Source organism: Electrona antarctica (assembly GCF_951216825.1).
Source record: "Electrona antarctica genome assembly, contig: scaffold_51, whole genome shotgun sequence".
Taxonomy (NCBI): Eukaryota; Metazoa; Chordata; class Actinopteri; order Myctophiformes; family Myctophidae; genus Electrona; species Electrona antarctica.
The window spans coordinates 232,906-255,405 of record NW_027637067.1 but is presented as its reverse complement, the minus strand read 5'-3'; the positions used below and the strand labels follow the sequence as shown (position 1 = coordinate 255,405).

Genomic DNA, 22,500 nt, shown 5'->3' with positions numbered 1-22,500 from the left:
ACATCATGTTATCTCTCCTAATGGTACCAACACCATGTTATCTATCCTAATGGTACCAACATCATGTTATCTCTCCTAATGGTACCAACATCATGTTATCTCTCCTAATGGTACCAACATCATGTTATCTCTCCTAATGGTACCAACATCATGTTATCTCTCCTAATGGTACCAACATCATGTTATCTCTCCTAATGGTACCAACATCATGTTATCTCTCCTAATGGTACCAACATCATGTTATCTCTCCTAATGGTACCAACATCATGTTATCTCTCCTAATGGTACCAACATCATGTTATCTCTCCTAATGGTACCAACATCATGTTATCTCTCCTAATGGTACCAACATCATGTTGTCTCTGCTAATGGTACCAACATCATGTTATCTCTCCTAATGGTAGCCTACCAACATCATGTTATCTCTCCTAATGGTACCAACATCATGTTATCTCTCCTAATGGTACCAACATCATGTTATCTCTCCTAATGGTACCGACATCATGTTATCTCTCCTAATGGTACCAACACCATGTTATCTCTCCTAATGGTACCAACATCATGTTATCTCTCCTAATGGTACCAACATCATGTTATCTCTGCTAATGGTACCAACATCATGTTATCTCTCCTAATGGTACCAACATCATGTTATCTCTCCTAATGGTACCAACATCATGTTATCTCTCCTAATGGTACCAACATCATGTTATCTCTCCTAATGGTACCAACATCATGTTATCTCTCCTAATGGTACCAACACCATGTTATCTCTCCTAATGGTACCAACATCATGTTGTCTCTCCTAATGGTACCAACATCATGTTGTCTCTCCTAATGGTACCAACATCATGTTATCTCTCCTAATGGTACCAACACCATGTTATCTCTCCTAATGGTACCAACATCATGTTATCTCTCCTAATGGTACCAACATCATGTTATCTCTGCTAATGGTACCAACATCATGTTATCTCTCCTAATGGTAGCCTACCAACATCATGTTATCTCTCCTAATGGTACCAACATCATGTTATCTCTCCTAATGGTACCAACATCATGTTATCTCTCCTAATGGTACCAACATCATGTTATCTCTCCTAATGGTACCGACATCATGTTATCTCTGCTAATGGTACCAACACCATGTTATCTCTTCTAATGGTACCAACATCATGTTATCTCTCCTAATGGTACCAACATCATGTTGTCTCTCCTAACGGTACCAACATCATGTCATCTCTCCTAATGGTACCAACACCATGTTATCTCTCCTAATGGTACCAACACCATGTTATCTCTCCTAATGGTACCAACCTCATTTTATCTATCCTAACGGTAACAACATCATGTTATCTCTCCTAATGGTACCAACATCATGTTATCTCTCCTAACGGTACCAACATCATGTTGTCTCTCCTAATGGTACCAACATCATGTTATCTCTCCTAATGGTACCAACATCATGTTGTCTCTCCTAATGGTACCAACATCATGTTATCATCATGTTATGTTGACAGGCTGGAATGGCTTAGGGTCGACGACAGAGTACAGCATCTTGCAATGGGTCTGGTCCACAAGATTCGATACACCACCAAGATACCCATGTACCTGTCTAGATACTTCCTTAATGTTAACGAAGTCCACACCCACAACACCAGAGGGAGTGCAACGAACCATGTACAACCCAGATTCGGCACAAACAAGGGACTAAATTATTTTCGCTTCTATGCAACCAAAATGTGGAACGCCCTACCAACAGTCATTAAGACATGCAAATCCCTTGACTCCTTCAAAACCGCTCTCAAAGGGCACCTACGGACGGCTGCAATTCGAAACTGGCCTCCGTGAAATCTGAATTCCCCCCCCCACCGCTCCCCCTCCTTTTTCCCCTCACTGTATATGTTTCTTTCCCCTTTTTACCTCCTTTATGATGAATTCCTGTTCTGTTCTTTGACTAAATAGAAGTGTCTATTTGTACGTCTCTAAATGTTTTGATGAATTGAACATGGTGGACCCTCTTGTAACCAAGTGTAATGCTTTATGGTGTTGTCCACTCACAGTTAAGTCTTTGTATTGAGTTTGTGCTTGAAAAAGTTGAAATGTACTGTAATTCTGCAAACTGTTAATAACAGACCGACAGACAGACAGACAGACAGACAGACAGACAGACAGCGATATATAACTTTGTGAATATATAAAAAATAACATCGTCTCATTTCCATATAATTTTATTATCATGTTTTCAGAATCAGAAAGAGGTCAAATATACATTCTACAGGCGTGTGACGACATTATGAACATTTTAACAAATATAGAAGTCAATAATGTGTATTTTATAATCATATCATACTGTATATTATAACGATACTGTATCACACCGTGTATTTTAATCATATTGCAAGGAAATACAACCTGAGAAATAAAAAAACAAACACAAACACTTACATGTTTAAAATGTCATAATAATACAAACAAATGATATACAAATAATAATGGTAATAATAATGGTCTGATGTGGATCAGAAAATAATAATAACAATAACACAATAACAATAACACAATGACCTGATGTGACCGACTGCATGGAACTGACACAATTATATGTGACCAGATTTGACTGAGAGACTGCCATCGCGCAAATTACAGCTTTTCACCAGAGGAGGAAAACATATATTTTTTTTATATGATCTAATATCACAGGCAGACTCTTCACATACTAGAGCATGTCTGAAATAAGTGTCAGAGCTGAAATTGACATGTAAATATGTAAATGCCCAAACATGTAGCTAGGTGTAATGTTAGAGTCCACAGAAGACATGTAAATATGAAATAAATGCTTATACATGTAGCTAGGTGTAATGTTAGAGACCACAGAAGACATGTACATATGAAATAAATGCTTAAACATGTAGCTAGGTGTAATGTTAGAGACCACAGAAGACATGTAAATATGAAATAAATGCTTAAACATGTAGCTAGGTGTAATGTTAGATTCCACAGAAGTGAACCTTTCAAGCCTGTTTTCTCAACTCGCTGTTTCTCTGCAAGACATTACTCTATAAGCCATATCTCCAGAACTGGTGGGTCAAACTGAACAACCAATATGTCAATTTGAAGCTATGATTCCCTGCTTTCATATGACATGAAAAAACGAAAATTCAAAAAAATCCAATGGCAGTCCCTCAGTCAAATTTAGTCACATATGTTGATTTGATTTGATTTAATTATTTAGCAAACACACCATTTTAATTATAATGTACAGTAGCAGCTACAGTACGGCCATGCGGATCGCCTCGTCCTGTCCCTTAATAATTAACTGCCACTAATTAGCCTTAATTCATCTTAATTAGTCACAACAAGCTCTCGTTGACACTGCACCTTTAAATGGTTCCCAGGCCTCGTACACACATACGGAACACACGTTCTGTGTTCTGTCCGAGGCCTCATACACACATACGGAACACACGTTCTGTGTTCTGTCAGAGGCCACGTACACACATACGGAACACACGTTCTGTGTTCTGTCAGAGGCCTCGTACACACATACGGAACACACGTTCTGTGTTCTGTCAGAGGCCTCGTACACACATACGGAACACACGTTATGTGTTCTGTCAGAGGCCTCATACACACATACGGAACACACGTTCTGTGTTCTGTCAGAGGCCTCGTACACACATACGGAACACACGTTATGTGTTCTGTCAGAGGCCTCATACACACATACGGAACACACGTTCTGTGTTCTGTCAGAGGCCTCGTACACACATACGGAACACACGTTCTGTGTTCTGTCAGAGGCCTCATACACACATACGGAACACACGTTCTGTGTTCTGTCAGAGGCCTCGTACACACATACGGAACACACGTTCTGTGTTCTGTCAGTGTTTAAAACACTGGGTCCGTAAATACTTTTTTTCCCTAGATTTAATTTCAAACATTTTCAAAAAATAAAACATTTCAACATTTTTCATGAATTAAAAACAACAAAATTCAATGATATCTTTTTCCCAGTAATTTCATAAAGAAATCAAAGAAGAAAAAAATTTGAAAAACAAATGTTTAAGAAGTATAGTTGAAAACAGCTGATCTACAAGCTCGCATCGCGTTGCGAGCTTGTAGATCTGCTGTAGATCAGCTGTAGATCAGCTTGTAGATCAGCTTTTTTTCCACATCTAATCTGTCTTTTGGGTGACGGATCCACAATCCACTCCGTGTTTCCCACACGTTGCTGGTGATCCGGATCCACAATCCACTCCGTGTTTCCCACACGTTGCTGGTGATCCGGATCCACAATCCACTCCGTGTTTCCCACACGTTGCTGGTGATCCGGATCCACAATCCACTCCGTGTTTCCCACACGTTGCTGGTGATCCGGATCCACAATCCACTCCGTGTTTCCCACACGTTGCTGGTGATCCGGATCCACAATCCACTCCGTGTTTCCCACACGTTGCTGGTGATCCGGATCCATAGTCCACTCCGTGTTTTCCGGCTCATTTCTGCCGACTCGGGACTCAGTCTGTGTGTGAAACTACATTTGGAACATTTTGGAAACGCCCTACCAACAGTCATGAAGACATGTGAATCCCTAGACTCCTTCAAAACCGCTCTCAAAGGGCACCTACGGACGGCTGCAATTAAAAACTGTCCCCTGTAAAACTTGAACTGTTTTTGGCAATATAAATGTTATGTCTCTAAATGTTATGATGAATTGAACAAGGTGGACCCTCTTGTAAACAAGTGTAATACTTTATGGTGTCGTCCACTCACAGTTAACAGTTTTTGTATTTAGTTGTGCTTGAAATGTACTGTAATTCTGCAAACTGTTTTATACTTCAATCAATCAATCAAATTGATCAATAAAATAAATATATGTTAATGACGTTTAAAAGATTTAGAACACTGTCCTGGGGGTATTTATGTGTGTAAATATGTGGTTTTATATGTTTTAGATTTTAGCAGTGAGCCCAGAGCAAAGCAAAGCAAAGTTACTATATTTACCCAGGGTAACTGGACTAAGCATCAGATACTTGTTTACAGCCAGGCCCTGCTCATAGAACATTTCATGGTAGTGGTTCAATGCCTTGCTCAAGGGCACTTCAGCGGTGGTAATTTTAACGTGCCGGTCCGGGGATACGAACTGGCGACCTTCCGGTATCAAGACCGCTCCGCAAACCGTTCGGCCACCGCTGACACAGAGTGTCTCTGATGTCATGGACACTGGGCACTTATTTCCTGGACTACAATTCCCATAATGCTTTGGTGCACTGCTCCTCCTCATGGATATGGATAGTCTTACTGAGACAAAATGTAGTCCAGGAAGTAAGTGAGCCCAGTGTCCATGACATCAGAGACACTGAACTCACTGCTACAATCTAACATATCTAAAACCACATATTACACACATAAAGACCCCCAGGAAAGTGTTCTAAATCTTCTAAACGTCATTAACATAATGTGTTTTTTGCAAAAAGGGTGAAAGTTTCCCTTTAGTAGAAGATTTGAGGATGGATTAATCACATTATAAATGGTGTAATAGTTGCTGATTACTTTAGTGATTAGTGAATTAATTAAATGTTCCTCCTCATGTGGACATGATGGGGCAGGTTCTACGCTGCTGTACTTTAACTTTTTCTGTGCTATCTACGAACATATCCGTAGCCCCCCAACCCCCCCCCTACGTCCCCACCAGCTATGGGATTTTCCCCCATCCAGCTCCATTGAGCCTCCATTATAACATGATGTTCAAAGACCTGTGTATCTCTGAAGCTTGGAGCGCTGCGGACACGTAACCCCCCCCCCCCGCCCGCCCCCCATCGCTGCGGACACGTAACCCCCCCCCCCCCCGCTGCAGACACGTAACCCCATCACACCCGTGTGAAGTGAGGGAAACTCTTTCTTATCATCGTACGTCAATCATCTCATTCCGTCCGTCGCCTTCGTTTTTACACAAACCACCCGAAACTGTCCCTTCATTGTCAATTCACCCTTTGTCAAGTCCCGCCCCTGGTTCTGCCCCTCCCTTTGTCAAGTCCCGCCCCTGGTTCTGCCCCTCCCTTTGTCAAGTCCCGCCCCTGGTTCTGCCCCTCCCTTTGTCAAGTCCCGCCCCTGGTTCTGCCCCTCCCTTTGTCAAGTCCCGCCCCTGGTTCTGCCCCTCCCTTTGTCAAGTCCCGCCCCTGGTTCTGCCCCTCCCTTTGTCAAGTCCCGCCCCTGGTTCTGCCCCTCCCTTTGTCAAGTCCCGCCCCTGGTGCAACCAGGGCGGGACAAGGCAGAAAGAGTCTGCTGGTTGGTCGGTCAGGGACCAATCAGAAGGCTGACAAAGGGTGAATTCTACACCGCGTGTCCAGAATTGAATGTTTGGTGATTGACTCACTAGGGGGTGTGTCCACTCACTGGAGGGTGTGTCCACTCACTGGGGGGCGTGTCCACTCACCGGGGGCGTGTCCACTCAGTAGGGGGCGTGTCCACTCACTGGAGGGTGTGTCCACTCACTGGGGGGTGTGTCCACTCACTGGAGGGTGTGTCCACTCACTGGGGGGGGCGTGTCCACTGGGGGGGGGGGGGTCTTGTTGACATTAAAAATAGTTTTGACAAATACTGGCATAGAGAATCCTTTCTGTGAAGTGACAAAGTTTCCTGGCCAAGTCTAGACCCCCATCTAGACTTGGGCCTGGGGTCTAGACGGGGTCTAGACGGGGGTCTAGACGGGGTCTAGACTTGGGCCTGGGGTCTAGACAGGGTCTAGACTTGGCCCTGGGGTCTAGACGGGGTCTAGACCTGGGTCTGGGGTCTAGACGGGGTCTAGACTTGGGCCTGGGGTCTAGACGGGGTCTAGACTTGGGCCTGGGGTCTAGACGGGGTCTAGACTTGGGCCTGGGGTCTAGACGGGGTCTAGACTTGGCCCTGGGGTCTAGACGGGGTCTAGACCCCCGTCTAGACTTGGGCCTGGGGTCTAGACGGGGTCTAGACTTGGCCCTGGGGTCTAGACGGGGTCTAGACTTGGGCCTGGGGTCTAGATGGGGTCTAGACTTGGGCCTGGGGTCTAGACGGGGGTCTAGACTTAGACCTGGGGTCTAGACAGGGTCTAGACGGGGGTCTAGACGGGGTCTAGACTTGGGCCTGGGGTCTAGACGGGGTCTAGACTGGGCCCTGGGGTCTAGACGGGGTCTAGACTTGGGCCTGGGGTCTCGACGGGGTCTAGACTTGGGCCTGGGGTCTCGACGGGGTCTAGACTTGGGCCTGGGGTCTAGACGGGGTCTAGACTTGGGCCTGGGGTCTAGACGGGGACTAGACCTGGGCCTGGGGTCTAGACGGGGTCTAGACCTGGGCCTGGGGTCCGGCCGACCCCTGGCTGGCCTTCAGGTAGATCTTGGGGTCGTCAGAGGTCAGACGGTGGTCTCTCTGTCTCTGCAGGTCTCGGCTGTGACAGAGCAGGTAGAGAGGAAGACAGAACCCCAGCATGGACAGGACCAGGAGACCCACGTTGACCTGGAGGAGACACAGAGGTCACAGAGAGGTCAGAGGTCACATAGAGGTCAGAGGTCACAGAGAGGTTAGAGGTCACAGAGAGGACAGAGGTCACAGAGGTCACAGAGAGGTCAGAGGTCACAGGTCAGAGGTCACAGAGAGGACAGAGAGGAGAGGGGTGGGGCCGAGAGGAGAGGGGCGGGGCCGAGAGAGGGGCGGGGCCGAGAGGAGAGGGGTGGTGCCGAGAGGAGAGGGGTGGGGCCGAGAGGAGAGGGGTGGGGCAGAGAGGAGAGGAGAGGGGTGGGGCCGAGAGGAGAGGGGTGGGGCCGAGAGGATAGGGGCGGGGCCGAGAGGAGAGGGGCGGGGCCGAGAGGAGAGGGGTGGGGCAGAGAGGAGAGGGGTGGGGCAGAGAGGAGAGGAGAGGGGTGGGGCCGAGAGGAGAGGGGTGGGGCCGAGAGGATAGGGGCGGGGCCGAGAGGAGAGGGGCGGGGCCGAGAGGAGAGGGGTGGGGCAGAGAGGAGAGGGGTGGGGCCGAGAGGACAGGGGTGGGGCCGAGAGGACAGGGGTGGGGCCGAGAGGAGAGGGGGAGAGGGGTGGGCCCGAGAGGAGAGGGGCGGGGCCAAGAGGAGAGGGGGAGAGGGGTGGGGCCGAGAGGAGAGGGGTGTGGCCGAGAGGAGAGGGGTGGGGCCGAGAGGAGAGGGGCGGGGCCGAGAGGAGAGGGGTGGGGCCGAGAGGAGAGGGGTGTGGCCGAGAGGAGAGGGGTGGGGCCGAGAGGAGAGGGGCGGGGCCGAGAGGAGAGGGGCGGGACCGAGAGGAGAGGGGTGGGGCCGAGAGGAGAGGAGAGGGGTGGGGCCAAGAGGAGAGGGGGAGAGGGGTGGGCCCGAGAGGAGAGGGGCGGGGCCAAGAGGAGAGGGGGAGAGGGGTGGGGCCGAGAGGAGAGGGGTGTGGCCGAGAGGAGAGGGGCGGGGCCGAGAGGAGAGGAGAGGGGTGGGGCCGAGAGGAGAGGGGGAGAGGGGTGGGGCCGAGAGGAGAGGGGCGGGGCCGAGAAAGGCCCTTATTAGTCTACGGACCCCCATTTAATGCCATTTCTATCTCTTTGACCCCAATTTATATTGTAAAATCAATGTTAATTTAACTCTGACAGTTAAACATGGAACCAAATGGACCCATTAGGGTCCGATAGGCCTATCTCACAGCATTTCCCCGCCCCCTTTCCACGCCCCCTTTTGGAGCTAGTGGTGTTTTCTGCGGTCCATAGGCTTCCATGTTAAAATAGGTATTTTCACAAGCCACAAACTACTGTTTTGTAAAGGTAAGGTTTATTCTACTTATTTGAGTTGTTTTAACATTAGGAAATGTATTTAGATTCTCCAGTTCACCACTAGCTGCGGAAGGGGGCGTGGAAAGGGGGAGAAATGTATGCACACGCGTGAGCGAGGACGGTGATACAACTGACTACTCACACCCCACTCTAAAAGTTAAGTATCATTTATGTTTAATCTAGTTTAACTGACTACTCACACCCCACTCTAAAAGTTAAGTATCATTTATGTTTAATCTAGTTTAACTGACTACTCACACCCCACTCTAAAAGTTAAGTATCATTTATGTTTAATCTAGTTTAACTGACTACTCACACCCCACTCTAAAAGTTAAGTATCATTTATGTTTAATCTAGTTTAACTGACTACTCACACCCCACTCTAAAAGTTAAGTATCATTTATGTTTAATCTAGTTTCAAATAAATACATTTTTGGCATTTATTTCTGTGTGTCGTCTCCCATATTTGTCATGATTTGAGTCAGTTCATGAAATTCCACAACACAATAGAAACAACAACACAATAGAAACAACAACACAATAGAAACAACAACACAATAGAAACAACACCACAATAGAAACAACAACACAATAGAAACAAAGAAATAAGAAGAGAATAGTTTTGGTTACGTTATATTGAACTCACATTTACACTGATTTATTTATGCACGCACGCACGCACGCACGCACGCACGCACGCACGGTTGGAGTTTGTTTGTTTACTGCTGTGTGCTCAGCGGTAGATAATCTTACCCATAAAGGGTCCTTCTCCAGGGTCCCACCATGGTGTTTAGGGTTATAATCAGTGCTTAATTTCTAAATTCTTAGGTGCCGGAGCTCGGGTGCGTGCACGTGCGCATGCACGGTTTTTATCCCGTTTTTTTGCCTTTTTTAGCACAACCATCAGAACATAATAGAGTAGCATATAGACGTTTTTATGTCTTTAAATGTTCTGATGAATTGAAAATGGAGGACCCTGAAGTAACAAGTCATTTTCTTTTTCTGGTTTTATAGCCTACTCGTAGCAGTCAGATTTTGTATTGACCTGTGTAGGCTACTTTCGTTTGAACTGTACCCATTCTACAAACTGAATAACATTTCCAATCAGTCAATCAATAACATTTGCAGCAGCAGTTTACACAGGGGCCCGCCGGCTCACAACACACACGTTCACAACTACAGTAGGCATTTGCAGTTCTATATTAGATACTGTATAAAATACAGTATAAAAAGTTAGGGTGGCCCATCATCAGAACATGCAATGCTAAATACCTGCGTCGTTGTTGTCCTTATCCAAGTTCCTCCTCCGCCTCCTCCTCCTCCTCCTCCGATGATGATGATGATGATGAAACTCAATAATGCTACTACTACTTCATTCTGTACTAGTTTTTTTGGGCCCACCAAAGCAAGCGTTATGATATTCGATTCTGATCGACCCATGTTGTAAAGCCGGGTGTCTTTGCGAGATTTGGTAATGCAGTCAGTTCTGTTCATAAGAACTCACCAGGTATTTTGTATTGAAAACAAAACGCATGCTGTCCCCAAGGCTAAACTCCAAGTAATAGCAGTAATCTATTGCTCCATAAAAGTATGAAAGTTCCATATTCCATATGCAACGAACGACAACAGATGCAAAAGTGGAGACGAGAGTTGTTTTTATTTACGCATCCGACACCGTCAACAGTGAGCCTCACAACACCGGGTTCCAGAGTGTTTTTTTGTTTGTACTTGCAATGTGATCATTCAAGCCATGTTTTATTTTGGAATCATACTGGAAATAGAAGTAACTATGACGAGGAAGAAGCCTAGTTGACTTGAAAATGAAACTAAAATAATAATAGAGACATATTGTATATTGTAATGTGCATTTGGGGTGGCGGAGCGCCCTCTACAGCTACCGGAGCTGCCTCTACAGGTAGGGGAGCTCAAGTGACAGGTACCGGAGCTGAGCTCCGCCAAGCTCCGGCTGAAATTAAGCGCTGGTTATAATCTTACCCATAAAGCGTCCTTCTCCAGGGGTCCCACCACAGTGTTTAGGGTACATATCTTACCCAGAGAGGGTCCTTCTCCAGGGGTCCCACCACAGTGTTTAGGGTACATATCTTACCCAGAGAGGGTCCTTCTCCAGGGGTCCCACCACAGTGTTTAGGGTACATATCTTACCCAGAGAGGGTCCTTCTCCAGGGGTCCCACCATGGCCATGAACAGAGGCTGCTGCAGCAGAGCGAACAGAGCAGAGATCAGAGACTGCATCCCCGTCAGGCTGCCGAACTGAGACGACGGATACCTGGAGAAACAGCACACGAAGAGTTAACTAGAGGACGGATACCTGGAGAAACAGCACGCAAAGAGTTAACTAGAGGACGGGTACCTGTGAGGGACAAACAGGACAAACAGAGTTAACTAGAGGACAGGTACCTGTGAGGGACAAACAGGACAAACAGAGTTAACTAGAGGACGGGTACCTGTGAGGGACAAACAGGACAAACAGAGTTAACTAGAGGACGGGTACCTGTGAGGGACAAACAGGACAAACAGAGTTAACTAGAGGACGGGTACCTGTGAGGGACAAACAGGACAGACAGAGTTAACTAGAGGACGGGTACCTGTGAGGGACAAACAGGACAAACAGGACAAACAGAGTTAACTAGAGGACGGGTACCTGTGAGGGACAAACAGGACAGACAGAGTTAACTAGAGGACGGGTACCTGTGAGGGACAAACAGGACAAACAGGACAAACAGAGTTAACTAGAGGACGGGTACCTGTGAGGGACAAACAGGACAAACAGAGTTAACTAGAGGACGGGTACCTGTGAGGGACAAACAGGACAAACAGAGTTAACTAGAGGACGGGTACCTGTGAGGGACAAACAGGACAAACAGGACAAACAGAGTTAACTAGAGGACGGGTACCTGTGAGGGACAAACAGGACAAACAGGACATCATGTGTCATTTTGTACGTCTGTGGAAAAAAACGAATGTACTACTTTTTTCTTCTTTTCTTCTTAATTTAAAACTTTTCAAAATGTCCTACCAAAATGTTCACCACAAGCCAACATGGTGAGGAACCATGAACCCTGACCCCTGAACCCTGACCCCTGACCCCTGAACCCTGACCCGTGAACCCTGACCCCTGACCCCTGAACCCTGACCCCTGAACCCTGAACCCTGACCCCTGAACCCTGACCCCTGGGGTAAAAAAACCCAACAATATGAGTCAAAAGTAAGACATGCACGCACGCACGCACACACACACACACACACACACACACACACACACACACACACACACACACACACACACACACACACACACACACACACACACACACACACACACACACACACACACACAGACTTACACAGCTGCATAGAGTCCTCCTACGGCAGAGTGGATGAATCCTCTGACGATGGTGTGAAGAACGAAGGAGAAGATCTGAGGAAACATTATTATTATTATTATTATTAGTATTAGTATTAGTATTAGTATTAGTATCAGTATTAGTAGTATCAGTAGTATACAAATAATTATACATAATTACAGTATATACATCATTATTCATTATGTATCAATCAATCAATCAATCAATAGAATAATAATTATTACAATTAAACAGGAGCACAAGAGAAAAACAACATGCAGTTACACCGTCTGACCAGCGGGTGTCACTGCAACACTTCATATCACACCATATCAGCTGCATCACCATGTCAGTTCCTCACGCATGTCTCCCCCTCCACCCCCCCCCCCCCCCCCTCTGTCTGTCTGTCTGTCTGTCTGTCTGTCTGTCTGTCTGTCTGTCTGTCTGTCTGTCTGCCTGTCTGTCTGTCTGTCACTAAATGGTTCTAATATCTAATAATAACAACAACAACAATAATAATAACCTGTAAGGGCAGGCTGGGGATCAGACATGTAATTCCAAAAGCCACCAGCAGGATGTTGGTGAAGATGAACGCTCTGGTGGCGTTGATGATCTTCTGGATGCGTTTATCTGGACGACCTCGCTCTGAGGGGTCACTGTGCACGTACACACACACACAAACACGCACGCACGCACGCACGCACGCACGCACGCACGCACGCACGCGTAGAACAAAATAACTTGTCAGTGGACAAATAGTGGCCATTTTAAATACGCACATGTATTGACAGCAAATTCAATTTCAATGAAAATACTGACCATATTATTGAAACGTACGTACCAACGCCTCCACCAGGTTGTACCAAGTACTACACAAGCTCTGCTCCTTTAGAATGAGCAAGCATAGCACTCTAAGGCCTCACTCACACCTTTACAACTAGCTAACATTGATGCATGCTAGATGTATGAGACTTGTTTACTCATGCAAGCTCGCAATGCATTTCCAATGGGAGACACATGGTTCGACACAACATTTGTGTTGTACGGCTTTCGGCTGTGTTTCGACTGCCCCCCTCCCCCTCATACAACAACAATGTTGTGTCAAACCATGTGACTCCCATTGGAAATGCATTGAGAGCTTGCATCAGTAAACAAGTCTCAAACAACAAGCATACATCAATCTGTTGTGCACGTGTGAGTCAGGCCTAAAGGAGTTGAACTTGCGTATCACATATTATATTTATTACATGGCTTGGTCGAATGCTTGATTCTGATTGGTCACATTGCTTGCCCGGACCTATTTAATCCATTTAATCCATGTGCCCATCATTTATAGCGCCCAGACCACTTTTACCGGCGCACCGGAAGTTGTTGTGCATATCTGTGTAGCAGCTAACAATAGCCACACCACTCTAGAGTCGATCGACAACAACGGGAGGTAAGAATAAATTTATTGCGACTAGCGACTGGACCGCGGAAGGCCGTCAAACACAGGATCTTTTTTTCAGAATTAGACGGGATGATTTAGATCGGAGTTATGAATATAATTTAAGGGGGGAACTAAATCTAAAAACCAGAGTGGCTCGGACAACACTAAAATCATTTTGTATTTCAATATGTGGAGTAAAACTATGGAACAGTATGCATGTGGAACTCAAGCAATGCTCAAGTGTGAACCAGTTAAAAAAAAGATATAAAGAATGCATTATTATGAGGTATAGAGAGGAAGAGTTACAATGACACAGACATATCATTTAGATAATTGTACTTGTATGTAAATAGGAGTATTTTGTATTGATAATATGATATATAGAATTGAATACACAAGTAAGACGCGCAAACGCGGGAAGCGAACGCAGCTCGTAAATTGCAATAACAACAATTAGAATAAATTACGTACTTTTTAAGGTTTTTTTTAAGTTAAGTTTTTTTAAATTCAATGTTTTTTCAAGTTTTTTTTAGTGTGTGCGTGCGTGCGTGTTTCTTTTTTAGGTTTTTTTTTTTTAAGTTTTTTGTGTGTGTGCGTTTTTCCTTTTTAAGTTTTTTTTTTAAGTTAAGTTTTTTTTTAAGTTAAGTTTTTTTTTAAGTTAAGTTTTTTTTTAAGTTACGTTTTTTGTGTGTGTGCGTTTTTCCTTTTTAAGTTTTTTTTTTAAGTTAAGTTTTTTTTAAGTTAAGTTTTTTTTTAAGTTAAGTTTTTTGTGTGTGCGTTTTTCCTTTTTCCTTTTTTTTTAAGTTAAGTTTTTTTTTAAGTTAAGTTTGTTTTTAAGTTAAGTTTTTTGTGTGTGTGCGTTTTTCCTTTTTAAGTTTTTTTTTTAAGTTAAGTTTTTTTTAAGTTAAGTTTTTTTTTAAGTTAAGTTTTTTGTGTGTGCGTTTTTCCTTTTTCCTTTTTTTTTAAGTTAAGTTTTTTTTTAAGTTAAGTTTGTTTTTAAGTTAAGTTTTTTGTGTGTGTGCGTTTTTCCTTTTTAAGTTAAGTTTTTTTTTTAAGTTAACTGGGTCTCATAGTAAATGCTCACTGCGTTCGCAATCACTGCGTTCGCAATTATAGAGCATATACATGTTTATAAATATATATGACTTACACTATTACATTATTTAATTATGCAATTAATTTATTTGTTGTGAATTATTTCATTTAGTTTATACCATGTTGGTATTTAAGTAATGACGTCAAGCGATGACGCTGAAATTAAGTTATTAATGGGTAGGGTTATATACGTTTTTTAACTTCTCCCTACTCCTTTCCGAACATATAAAAGTAAAAAAAAAAGAAATAATAATAATTATACTTGCAGCCAGTGAGGCTTGGTTCTTTTTTGTTGTTGTGGTTTTTGTTTTGGAATATTATTTTATTTGTTCTATATTGAACTTATTTTAATTCTTTGACTTTTGTCTAATTTTTTATAATGTTCGGAATAAAGTTTTTCATTCATTCATTCATTCATTCATTCATGAACGTTTTAAGATTTTCGTTTTCGTCAGCTAAACAGGCAGGGAACATTTTCGATGACGTGTTACTGTTTGACACGTCATCGGATTGGGCAACAAGCGCTCCTAGGCTGTGGAGCGAATCGATCGGTTTTGATATCATTAATCTCCGTCCTATTTATCAATCTCCGGCTTGGGCACTTGACCATGACCTTGAACTTGACGGAGATCTCCGCCCCGGGCCTCCATGGTGTTAACTGTGAGTGGACGACACCATAAAGCATACACTTGTTTACAAGAGGGTCCACCTTGTTCAATTCATCGTAACATTTAGAGACGTACGAACAGACACTTCTATATAGCCAGGAAATCATCATAATCACCCTTTGAGAGCGGTTTTGAAGGAGTCAAGGGATTTGCCTGTCTTAACGACTGTTGGTAGGGCGTTCCACATTTTGGTGCCATAGGTGTGTGTGTGTGTGTGTGTGTGTGTGTGTGTGTGTGTGTGTGTGTGTGTGTGTGTGTGTGTGTACGTGCGTGCGTGCGTGCGTGCGTGCGTGCGTGCGTGCGTGCGTGCGTGCGTGCGTGCGTGCGTACCTCTTGACTTTGCCGTCTGACTCCGCCTCCTCACAGTCTTTCAGTTTCCAGTCCATGATGTAGCCAATCACAGGAGACGTTACTAAACACAGCAGCTGGAGGACGCCAAATATGGACGTGTACACGCTCACTGAGAGAGAGACATAGAGAGACATAGAGGGACAGAGAGAGAGAGAGAGAGAGAGAGAGAGAGAGAGAGAGAGAGAGAGATATTGACTCTAGAACACTTAACATCAATTTTGTCAAACCATCACTAAACACAGGTATATTTTACACAATGTATAAAATATTCCATAATAAATATTTCTCATCAAAATATATTGAAGTACAGAAATCAAATGGCAACTTGAGCCACTCTTCTTTAATATTTCATCATTTCACAAAATATTGTGAAAGAATAATTTCGGTGAAAACCTGGGTATTATTTAAAAAATAATCATTTTAATACGATAATTATCGTACGTCCGGCAATCTGCACGCACGCACACACGCACGCACAAGCACACGCACGCACGCACGCACGCACGCACGCACGCACGCACGCACAAGCACGCACGCACGCACGCACGCACGCACGCACGCACGCACACAAGCAGAACGCACACACGCACACTGCGCTGACTCTGGGATTTCTTACCGACTTCCATCGTCTGCACTGAAGCCACAACAACAGGAAACAGGAAGCAGGAAACAGGAAGTGGCGAGAGGAGAAAGGAAAGCAGCAGCAGAGAGAGGTTAGCGTTAGCGCTTAGCGGCACACGATTATTATGAAGGAAGAAGAAGAAAGTGTCCGCACACGCACGCACGCACGCTCACTCACTCACTCACTCACTCACTCAGGGAGGTGGTCAGGGAGGTGGTCAGGGAGGTGGTCAGGGAGGGGGTCAGGGTTAGGGTCAGGGAGGGGGTCAGGGTTAGGGTCAGGGAGGGGGTCAGGGTTAGGGTCAGGGAGGGGGTCAGGGAGGGGGTCAGGGTTAGGGTCAGGGAGGGGGTCAGGGAGGGGGTCAGGGAGGGGGTCAGGGAGGGGGTCAGGGAGGTGGTCAGGGAGGTGGTCAGGGAGGTGGTCAGGGTTAGGGAGGTGGTCAGGGAGGGGGTCAGGGAGGTGGTCAGGGAGGTGGTCAGGGAGGTGGTCAGGGAGGTGGTCAGGGAGGTGGTCAGGGAGGGGGTCAGGGTCAAGGAGGTGGTCAGGGAGGTGGTCAGGGTTAGGGTCAGGGAGGTGGTCAGGGAGGTGGTCAGGGAGGTGGTCAGGGAGGTGGTCAGGGAGGGGGTCAGGGTCAAGGAGGTGGTCAGGGAGGTGGTCAGGGAGGTGGTCAGGGAGGTGGTCAAGGAGGTGGTCAGGGAGGTGGTCAGGGAGGGGGTCAGGGAGGTGGTCAGGGTCAGGGAGGGGGTCAGGGAGGTGGACTAACCTCTGGTCAGGTCTCCATCGGTCAGGGACTCCAGGATGGTGTTCATGGCTCCCATGTAGAAGATCAGCCTCAGCTGGGTGACGCACATCGTTATCAGACTGAGCATGAAGATGGACGAGAACACGCTCTGCATGAAGGAGTCTAGGGAATATATGATATGATATAAATACTACGCTCTGCATGAAGGAGTCTAGGGAATATATGATATGATATAAATACTACGCTCTGCATGAAGGAGTCTAGGGAATATATGATATGATATAAATACTACGCTCTGCAGGAAGGAGTCTAGGGAATATATAATATAATATAAATACTACGCTCTGCATGAAGGAGTCTAGGGAATATATAATATAATATAAACACTACGCTCTGCATGAAGGAGTCTAGGGAATATATAAATACTAATATTAATATAAATACTTTATTAATAATACATTTAAATTAATAGCATGAAGGAGTAGACTCTTACTGTCTTCAACCAATCAAAAAGCCTCTTACTCTCTTCAACCAATCACAAGGCTTCTTACTGTCTTCAACCAATCACACAGCCTCTTACTGTCTTCAACCAATCACAAAGCCTCTTACTCTCTTCCTTGGCGTCGCAGTTGACCTCCAGGTCAACGGTGGACAGACACAGCTTGCTGGCCTCCTGATTGGCCAGCTGACCGGCCTCCTGATTGGCCAGCTGACCGGCCTCCTGCTCCTGATTGGCTGACAGCTGGTCTCTGGGCTGCTCCTGATTGGCTGCCAGCTGGTTGTCATGATGATGGTGATGATGAAGCTTCATGGAGTGTCCCACGCTGAGACGGCGCCCCACGGTGGTCACCTGGCGGTACAACATGATAATATGGTTTAATATTTAGAGGTGAGACAGCGCCCCACGCTGGTCACCTGGCGGTACAACATGATAATATGGTTTAATATTTAGAGGTGAGACAGCGCCCCACGCTGGTCACCTGGAGGTACAACATGATAATAAAGCAATATTACACGAGAGGGTGTGGCTTAACGTGATTATTGCCACGACAGTGATGCGGTCAGGAACGAGACGTAGTCGAGTTCCGCAAGCATCACTGAAGTGATTTAATATATATATATATTAAAACCCATTCCCCGCTTCAATTAATTAATCCCTCGATCGCGTATTGCCATGGTTTAATCGCGCGTAACACTTACTTTGAAGAGCCAAATATCCGTAACCGGAAGTTACAATGACAAACTGCTGTTTGTGGTGTCATGACCGGTTGTTGTTGTCTTACTCGGCAGTGGAAAAACCCGACCGCGAGTGTCAGCGCGCCTGCTACAGCCCGTTGAAAACCCTCGTTTTCACCAGAAACGGCCCCCTCAATGTCGTTTCTGAGTTACAGGCATTTGAGTGCAGGGCTTAGAATTGAAGTGGATGCGCGCGCATCTTCAAAATGGCCGCAACTGTTGTGCTAACGAACGGTAGCTAACGATGCGATCGTATTAAAACATGTATTAAAGAATACATCGCTGTTAAAACGGCTTTTCCGGGTGTGGCGCGATGGGAGGAAAAATGTTCCTGGCGGTCAAAAGGTTAGTAGAACTACCTGACGGTAGAACTGCTTCCCAGTGATCTTGTGGTCGAAGCCCAGCCAGCTGAACTTGATCTTCACCCTGGGGGGGGGGGGGGGGGGGGGCATGGAGAGGGGGGGTATGGAGAGGGGGGGTATGGAGAGGGGGGGGGGGGGGGCATGGAGAGGGGGGGTATGGAGAGGGGGGGGGCATGGAGAGGGGGGGTATGGAGAGGGGGGGGCATGGAGAGGGGGGGTATGGAGAGGGGGGGGCATGGAGAGGGGGGGGTATGGAGAGGGGGGGGGCATGGAGAGGGGGGGTATGGAGAGGGGGGGGCATGGAGAGGGGGGGTATGGAGAGGGGGGGGGGCATGGAGAGGGGGGGGGCATGGAGAGGGGGGGGGCATGGAGAGGGGGGGGGGCATGGAGAGGGGGGGCATGGAGAGGGGGGGTATGGAGAGGGGGGGGGGCATGGAGAGGGGGGGGGCATGGAGAGGGGGGGGGCATGGAGAGGGGGGGTATGGAGAGGGGGGGTATGGAGAGGGGGGGGGCATGGAGAGGGGGGGTATGGAGAGGGGGGGTATGGAGAGGGGGGGGGGCATGGAGAGGGGGGGCATGGAGAGGGGGGGCATGGAGAGGGGGGGGGCATGGAGAGGGGGGGGGGCATGGAGAGGGGGGGCATGGAGAGGGGGGGCATGGAGAGGGGGGGGGCATGGAGAGGGGGGGGGCATGGAGAGGGGGGGCATGGAGAGGGGGGGGGGCATGGAGAGGGGGGGGGCATGGAGAGGGGGGGCATGGAGAGGGGGGGGGCATGGAGAGGGGGGGGGCATGGAGAGGGGGGGTATGGAGAGGGGGGGGGCATGGAGAGGGGGGGTATGGGGGGGTAAAGACTTACTTTAAATACAGTATATATATATACGGGCCAGTTCACACTGACACCTGGATGAGTTCACACTGACACCTGGATGAGTTCACACTGACACCTGGATGAGTTCACACTGACACCTGGATGAGTTCACACTGACACCTGGATGAGTTCACACTGACACCTGGATGAGTTCACACTGACACCTGGATGAGTTCACACTGACACCTGGATGAGTTCACACTGACACCTGGATGACTTCACACTGACACCTGGATGACTTCACACTGACACCTGGATGACTTCACACTGACACCTGGATGACTTCACACTGACACCTGGATGACTTCACACTGACACCTGGATGAGTTCACACTGACACCTGGATGACTTCACACTGACACCTGGATGACTTCACACTGACACCTGGATGACTTCACACTGACACCTGGATGACTTCACACTGACACCTGGATGACTTCACACTGACACATGGATGAGTTCACACTGACACCTGGATGAGTTCACACTGACACCTGGATGAGTTCACACTGACACCTGGATGAGTTCACACTGACACCTGGATACTGACACCTGGATGACTTCACACTGACACCTGGATGACTTCACACTGACACCTGGATGACTTCACACTGACACCTGGATGACTTCACACTGACACCTGGATGACTTCACACTGACACCTGGATGACTTCACACTGACACCTGGATGACTTCACACTGACACCTGGATGACTTCACACTGACACATGGATGAGTTCACACTGACACCTGGATGAGTTCACACTGACACCTGGATGAGTTCACACTGACACCTGGATGAGTTCACACTGACACCTGGATGAGTTCACACTGACACCTGGATACTGACACCTGGATGACTTCACACTGACACCTGGATGACTTCACACTGACACCTGGATGACTTCACACTGACACCTGGATGGTGTCAGCTTTCATTACGTGTAGTCCATATCTTCTGGCCCAGGGAACGGCTCCAGAGGTGTATAGAGGTTTATAGAGGTTTATAGAGGTTTATAGGGGTGTGCAGGGGTGTGTAGGGGTGTGTAGGGGTGTGTATAGAGGTGTATATAGGTGTATAGAGGTGTATAGGGGGTCTATGGGGATAGGTTTAGGGGGTCTTACGTGTAGTCCATATCTTCTGGCCCAGGGAACGGCTCCAGAGGTGTATAGAGGTTTATAGAGGTGTATAGAGGTGTATAGGGGGTCTATGGGGATAGGTTTAGGGGGTCTTACGTGTAGTCCATATCTTCCGGTCCAGGGAACGGCTCCAGAGGCCAGTTGAGGAAGCAGTTGAGGAAGACGAGGCCGGCGCACGCTGCCCAGACCAGCAGGATGACGATGAAGGTCGCCCCAAGGTCGTAGATCACCTGAAACATAAGGTCAAAGGTCATGAAGGTCGCCCCAAGGTCGTAGATCACCTGAAACATAAGGTCAAAGGTCATGAAGGTCGCCCCAAAGGTCGTAGATCACCTGAAACATAAGGTCAAAGGTCATGAAGGTCGCCCCAAAGGTCGTAGATCACCTGAAACATAAGGTCAAAGGTCATGAAGGTCGCCCCAAAGGTCGTAGATCACCTGAAACATAAGGTCAAAGGTCATGAAGGTCGCCCCAAAGGTCGTAGATCACCTGAAACATAAGGTCAAAGGTCATGAAGGTCGCCCGAGGTCGTAGATCACCTGAAACATAAGGTCAAAGGTCATGAAGGTCGCCCCAAAGGTCGTAGATCACCTGAAACATAAGGTCAAAGGTCATGAAGGTCGCCCCAAGGTCGTAGATCACCTGAAACATAAGGTCAAAGGTCATGAAGGTCGCCCCAAAGGTCGTAGATCACCTGAAACATAAGGTCAAAGGTCATGAAGGTCGCCCCAAAGGTCGTAGATCACCTGAAACATAAGGTCAAAGGTCATGAAGGTCGCCCGAGGTCGTAGATCACCTGAAACATAAGGTCAAAGGTCATGAAGGTCGCCCGAGGTCGTAGATCACCTGAAACATAAGGTCAAAGGTCATGATGACCTACAATACGTCCCAATCTTCCACCGTCTGAAAACCATCTCAGCCCGTAGCCCCTCCCCTAGCCCGTAGCCCCTCCGCTAGCCCGTAGCCCCTCCCCTAGCCACGACGACCCTACAGGTCAAAGGTTAAACTAGCCTCGACCACCTTCGCAAAGACTCAACGTATGTAACTTAGATAGCATTTTATGTAGACATAGCACTCTATAGTGTAGACTCATAGTTATGTAGACATAGCACTCTATAGTGTAGACTCATAGTTATGTAGACATAGCACTCTATAGTGTAGACTCATAGTTATGTAGACATAGCACTCTATAGTGTAGACTCATAGTTATGTAGACATAGCACTCTATAGTGTAGACTCATAGTTATGTAGACATAGCACTCTATAGTGTAGACTCATAGTTATGTAGACATAGCACTCTATAGTGTAGACTCATAGTTATGTAGACATAGCACTCTATAGTGTAGACTCATAGTTATGTAGACATAGCACTATATAGTGTAGACTCATAGTTATGTAGACATAGCACTATATAGTGTAGACTCATAGTTATGTAGACATAGCACTCTATAGTGTAGACTCATAGTTATGTAGACATAGCACTATATAGTGTAGACTCATAGTTATGTAGTCACCATGTGTTGTTCTATTGGTATATTTCTATGTATGTGATGTATCACCATGTGTTGTTCTATTTCTATGTATGTGATGTATCACCATGTGTTGTTCTATTGTTCTGTTTCTATGTATGTGATGTATCACCATGTGTTGTTCTATTGTTCTGTTTCTATGTATGTGATGTATCACCATGTGTTGTTCTATTGTTCTATTTCTATGTATGTGATGTATCACCATGTGTTGTTCTATTGTTCTATTTCTATGTATGTGATGTATCACCATGTGTTGTTCTATTGTTCTATTTCTATGTATGTGATGTATCACCATG

At 46.5% G+C, this 22,500-nt stretch overlaps 2 protein-coding genes across 2 annotated transcripts in view; both read right to left on the bottom strand.

The window, feature by feature from the left end:
* The window catches only part of LOC306919196 (phosphatidylinositol transfer protein beta isoform-like), a gene marked incomplete at its 5' end in the record, with an annotated part of 60,532 nt that extends 56,052 nt beyond the window's left edge, over positions 1–4,480 (bottom strand). Inside the window, 2 exons of the mRNA XM_079532017.1 lie at positions 3,416–3,479; positions 4,203–4,480. Coding sequence (XP_079388143.1) covers positions 3,416–3,479; positions 4,203–4,480 — 342 coding nt within the window. The remainder of the gene's footprint in view (positions 1–3,415; positions 3,480–4,202) is intronic.
* Positions 4,481–7,326: 2,846 nt separating this feature from the next.
* LOC306919195 (large neutral amino acids transporter small subunit 4-like) overlaps positions 7,327–22,500 on the bottom strand; it is a gene marked incomplete at both ends in the record, with an annotated part of 40,922 nt that continues 25,748 nt past the window's right edge. Inside the window, 9 exons of the mRNA XM_079532016.1 lie at positions 7,327–7,497; positions 10,961–11,084; positions 12,163–12,236; positions 12,686–12,818; positions 15,685–15,814; positions 17,091–17,231; positions 17,679–17,919; positions 18,665–18,731; positions 20,772–20,905. Coding sequence (XP_079388142.1) covers positions 7,327–7,497; positions 10,961–11,084; positions 12,163–12,236; positions 12,686–12,818; positions 15,685–15,814; positions 17,091–17,231; positions 17,679–17,919; positions 18,665–18,731; positions 20,772–20,905 — 1,215 coding nt within the window. The remainder of the gene's footprint in view (positions 7,498–10,960; positions 11,085–12,162; positions 12,237–12,685; positions 12,819–15,684; positions 15,815–17,090; positions 17,232–17,678; positions 17,920–18,664; positions 18,732–20,771; positions 20,906–22,500) is intronic.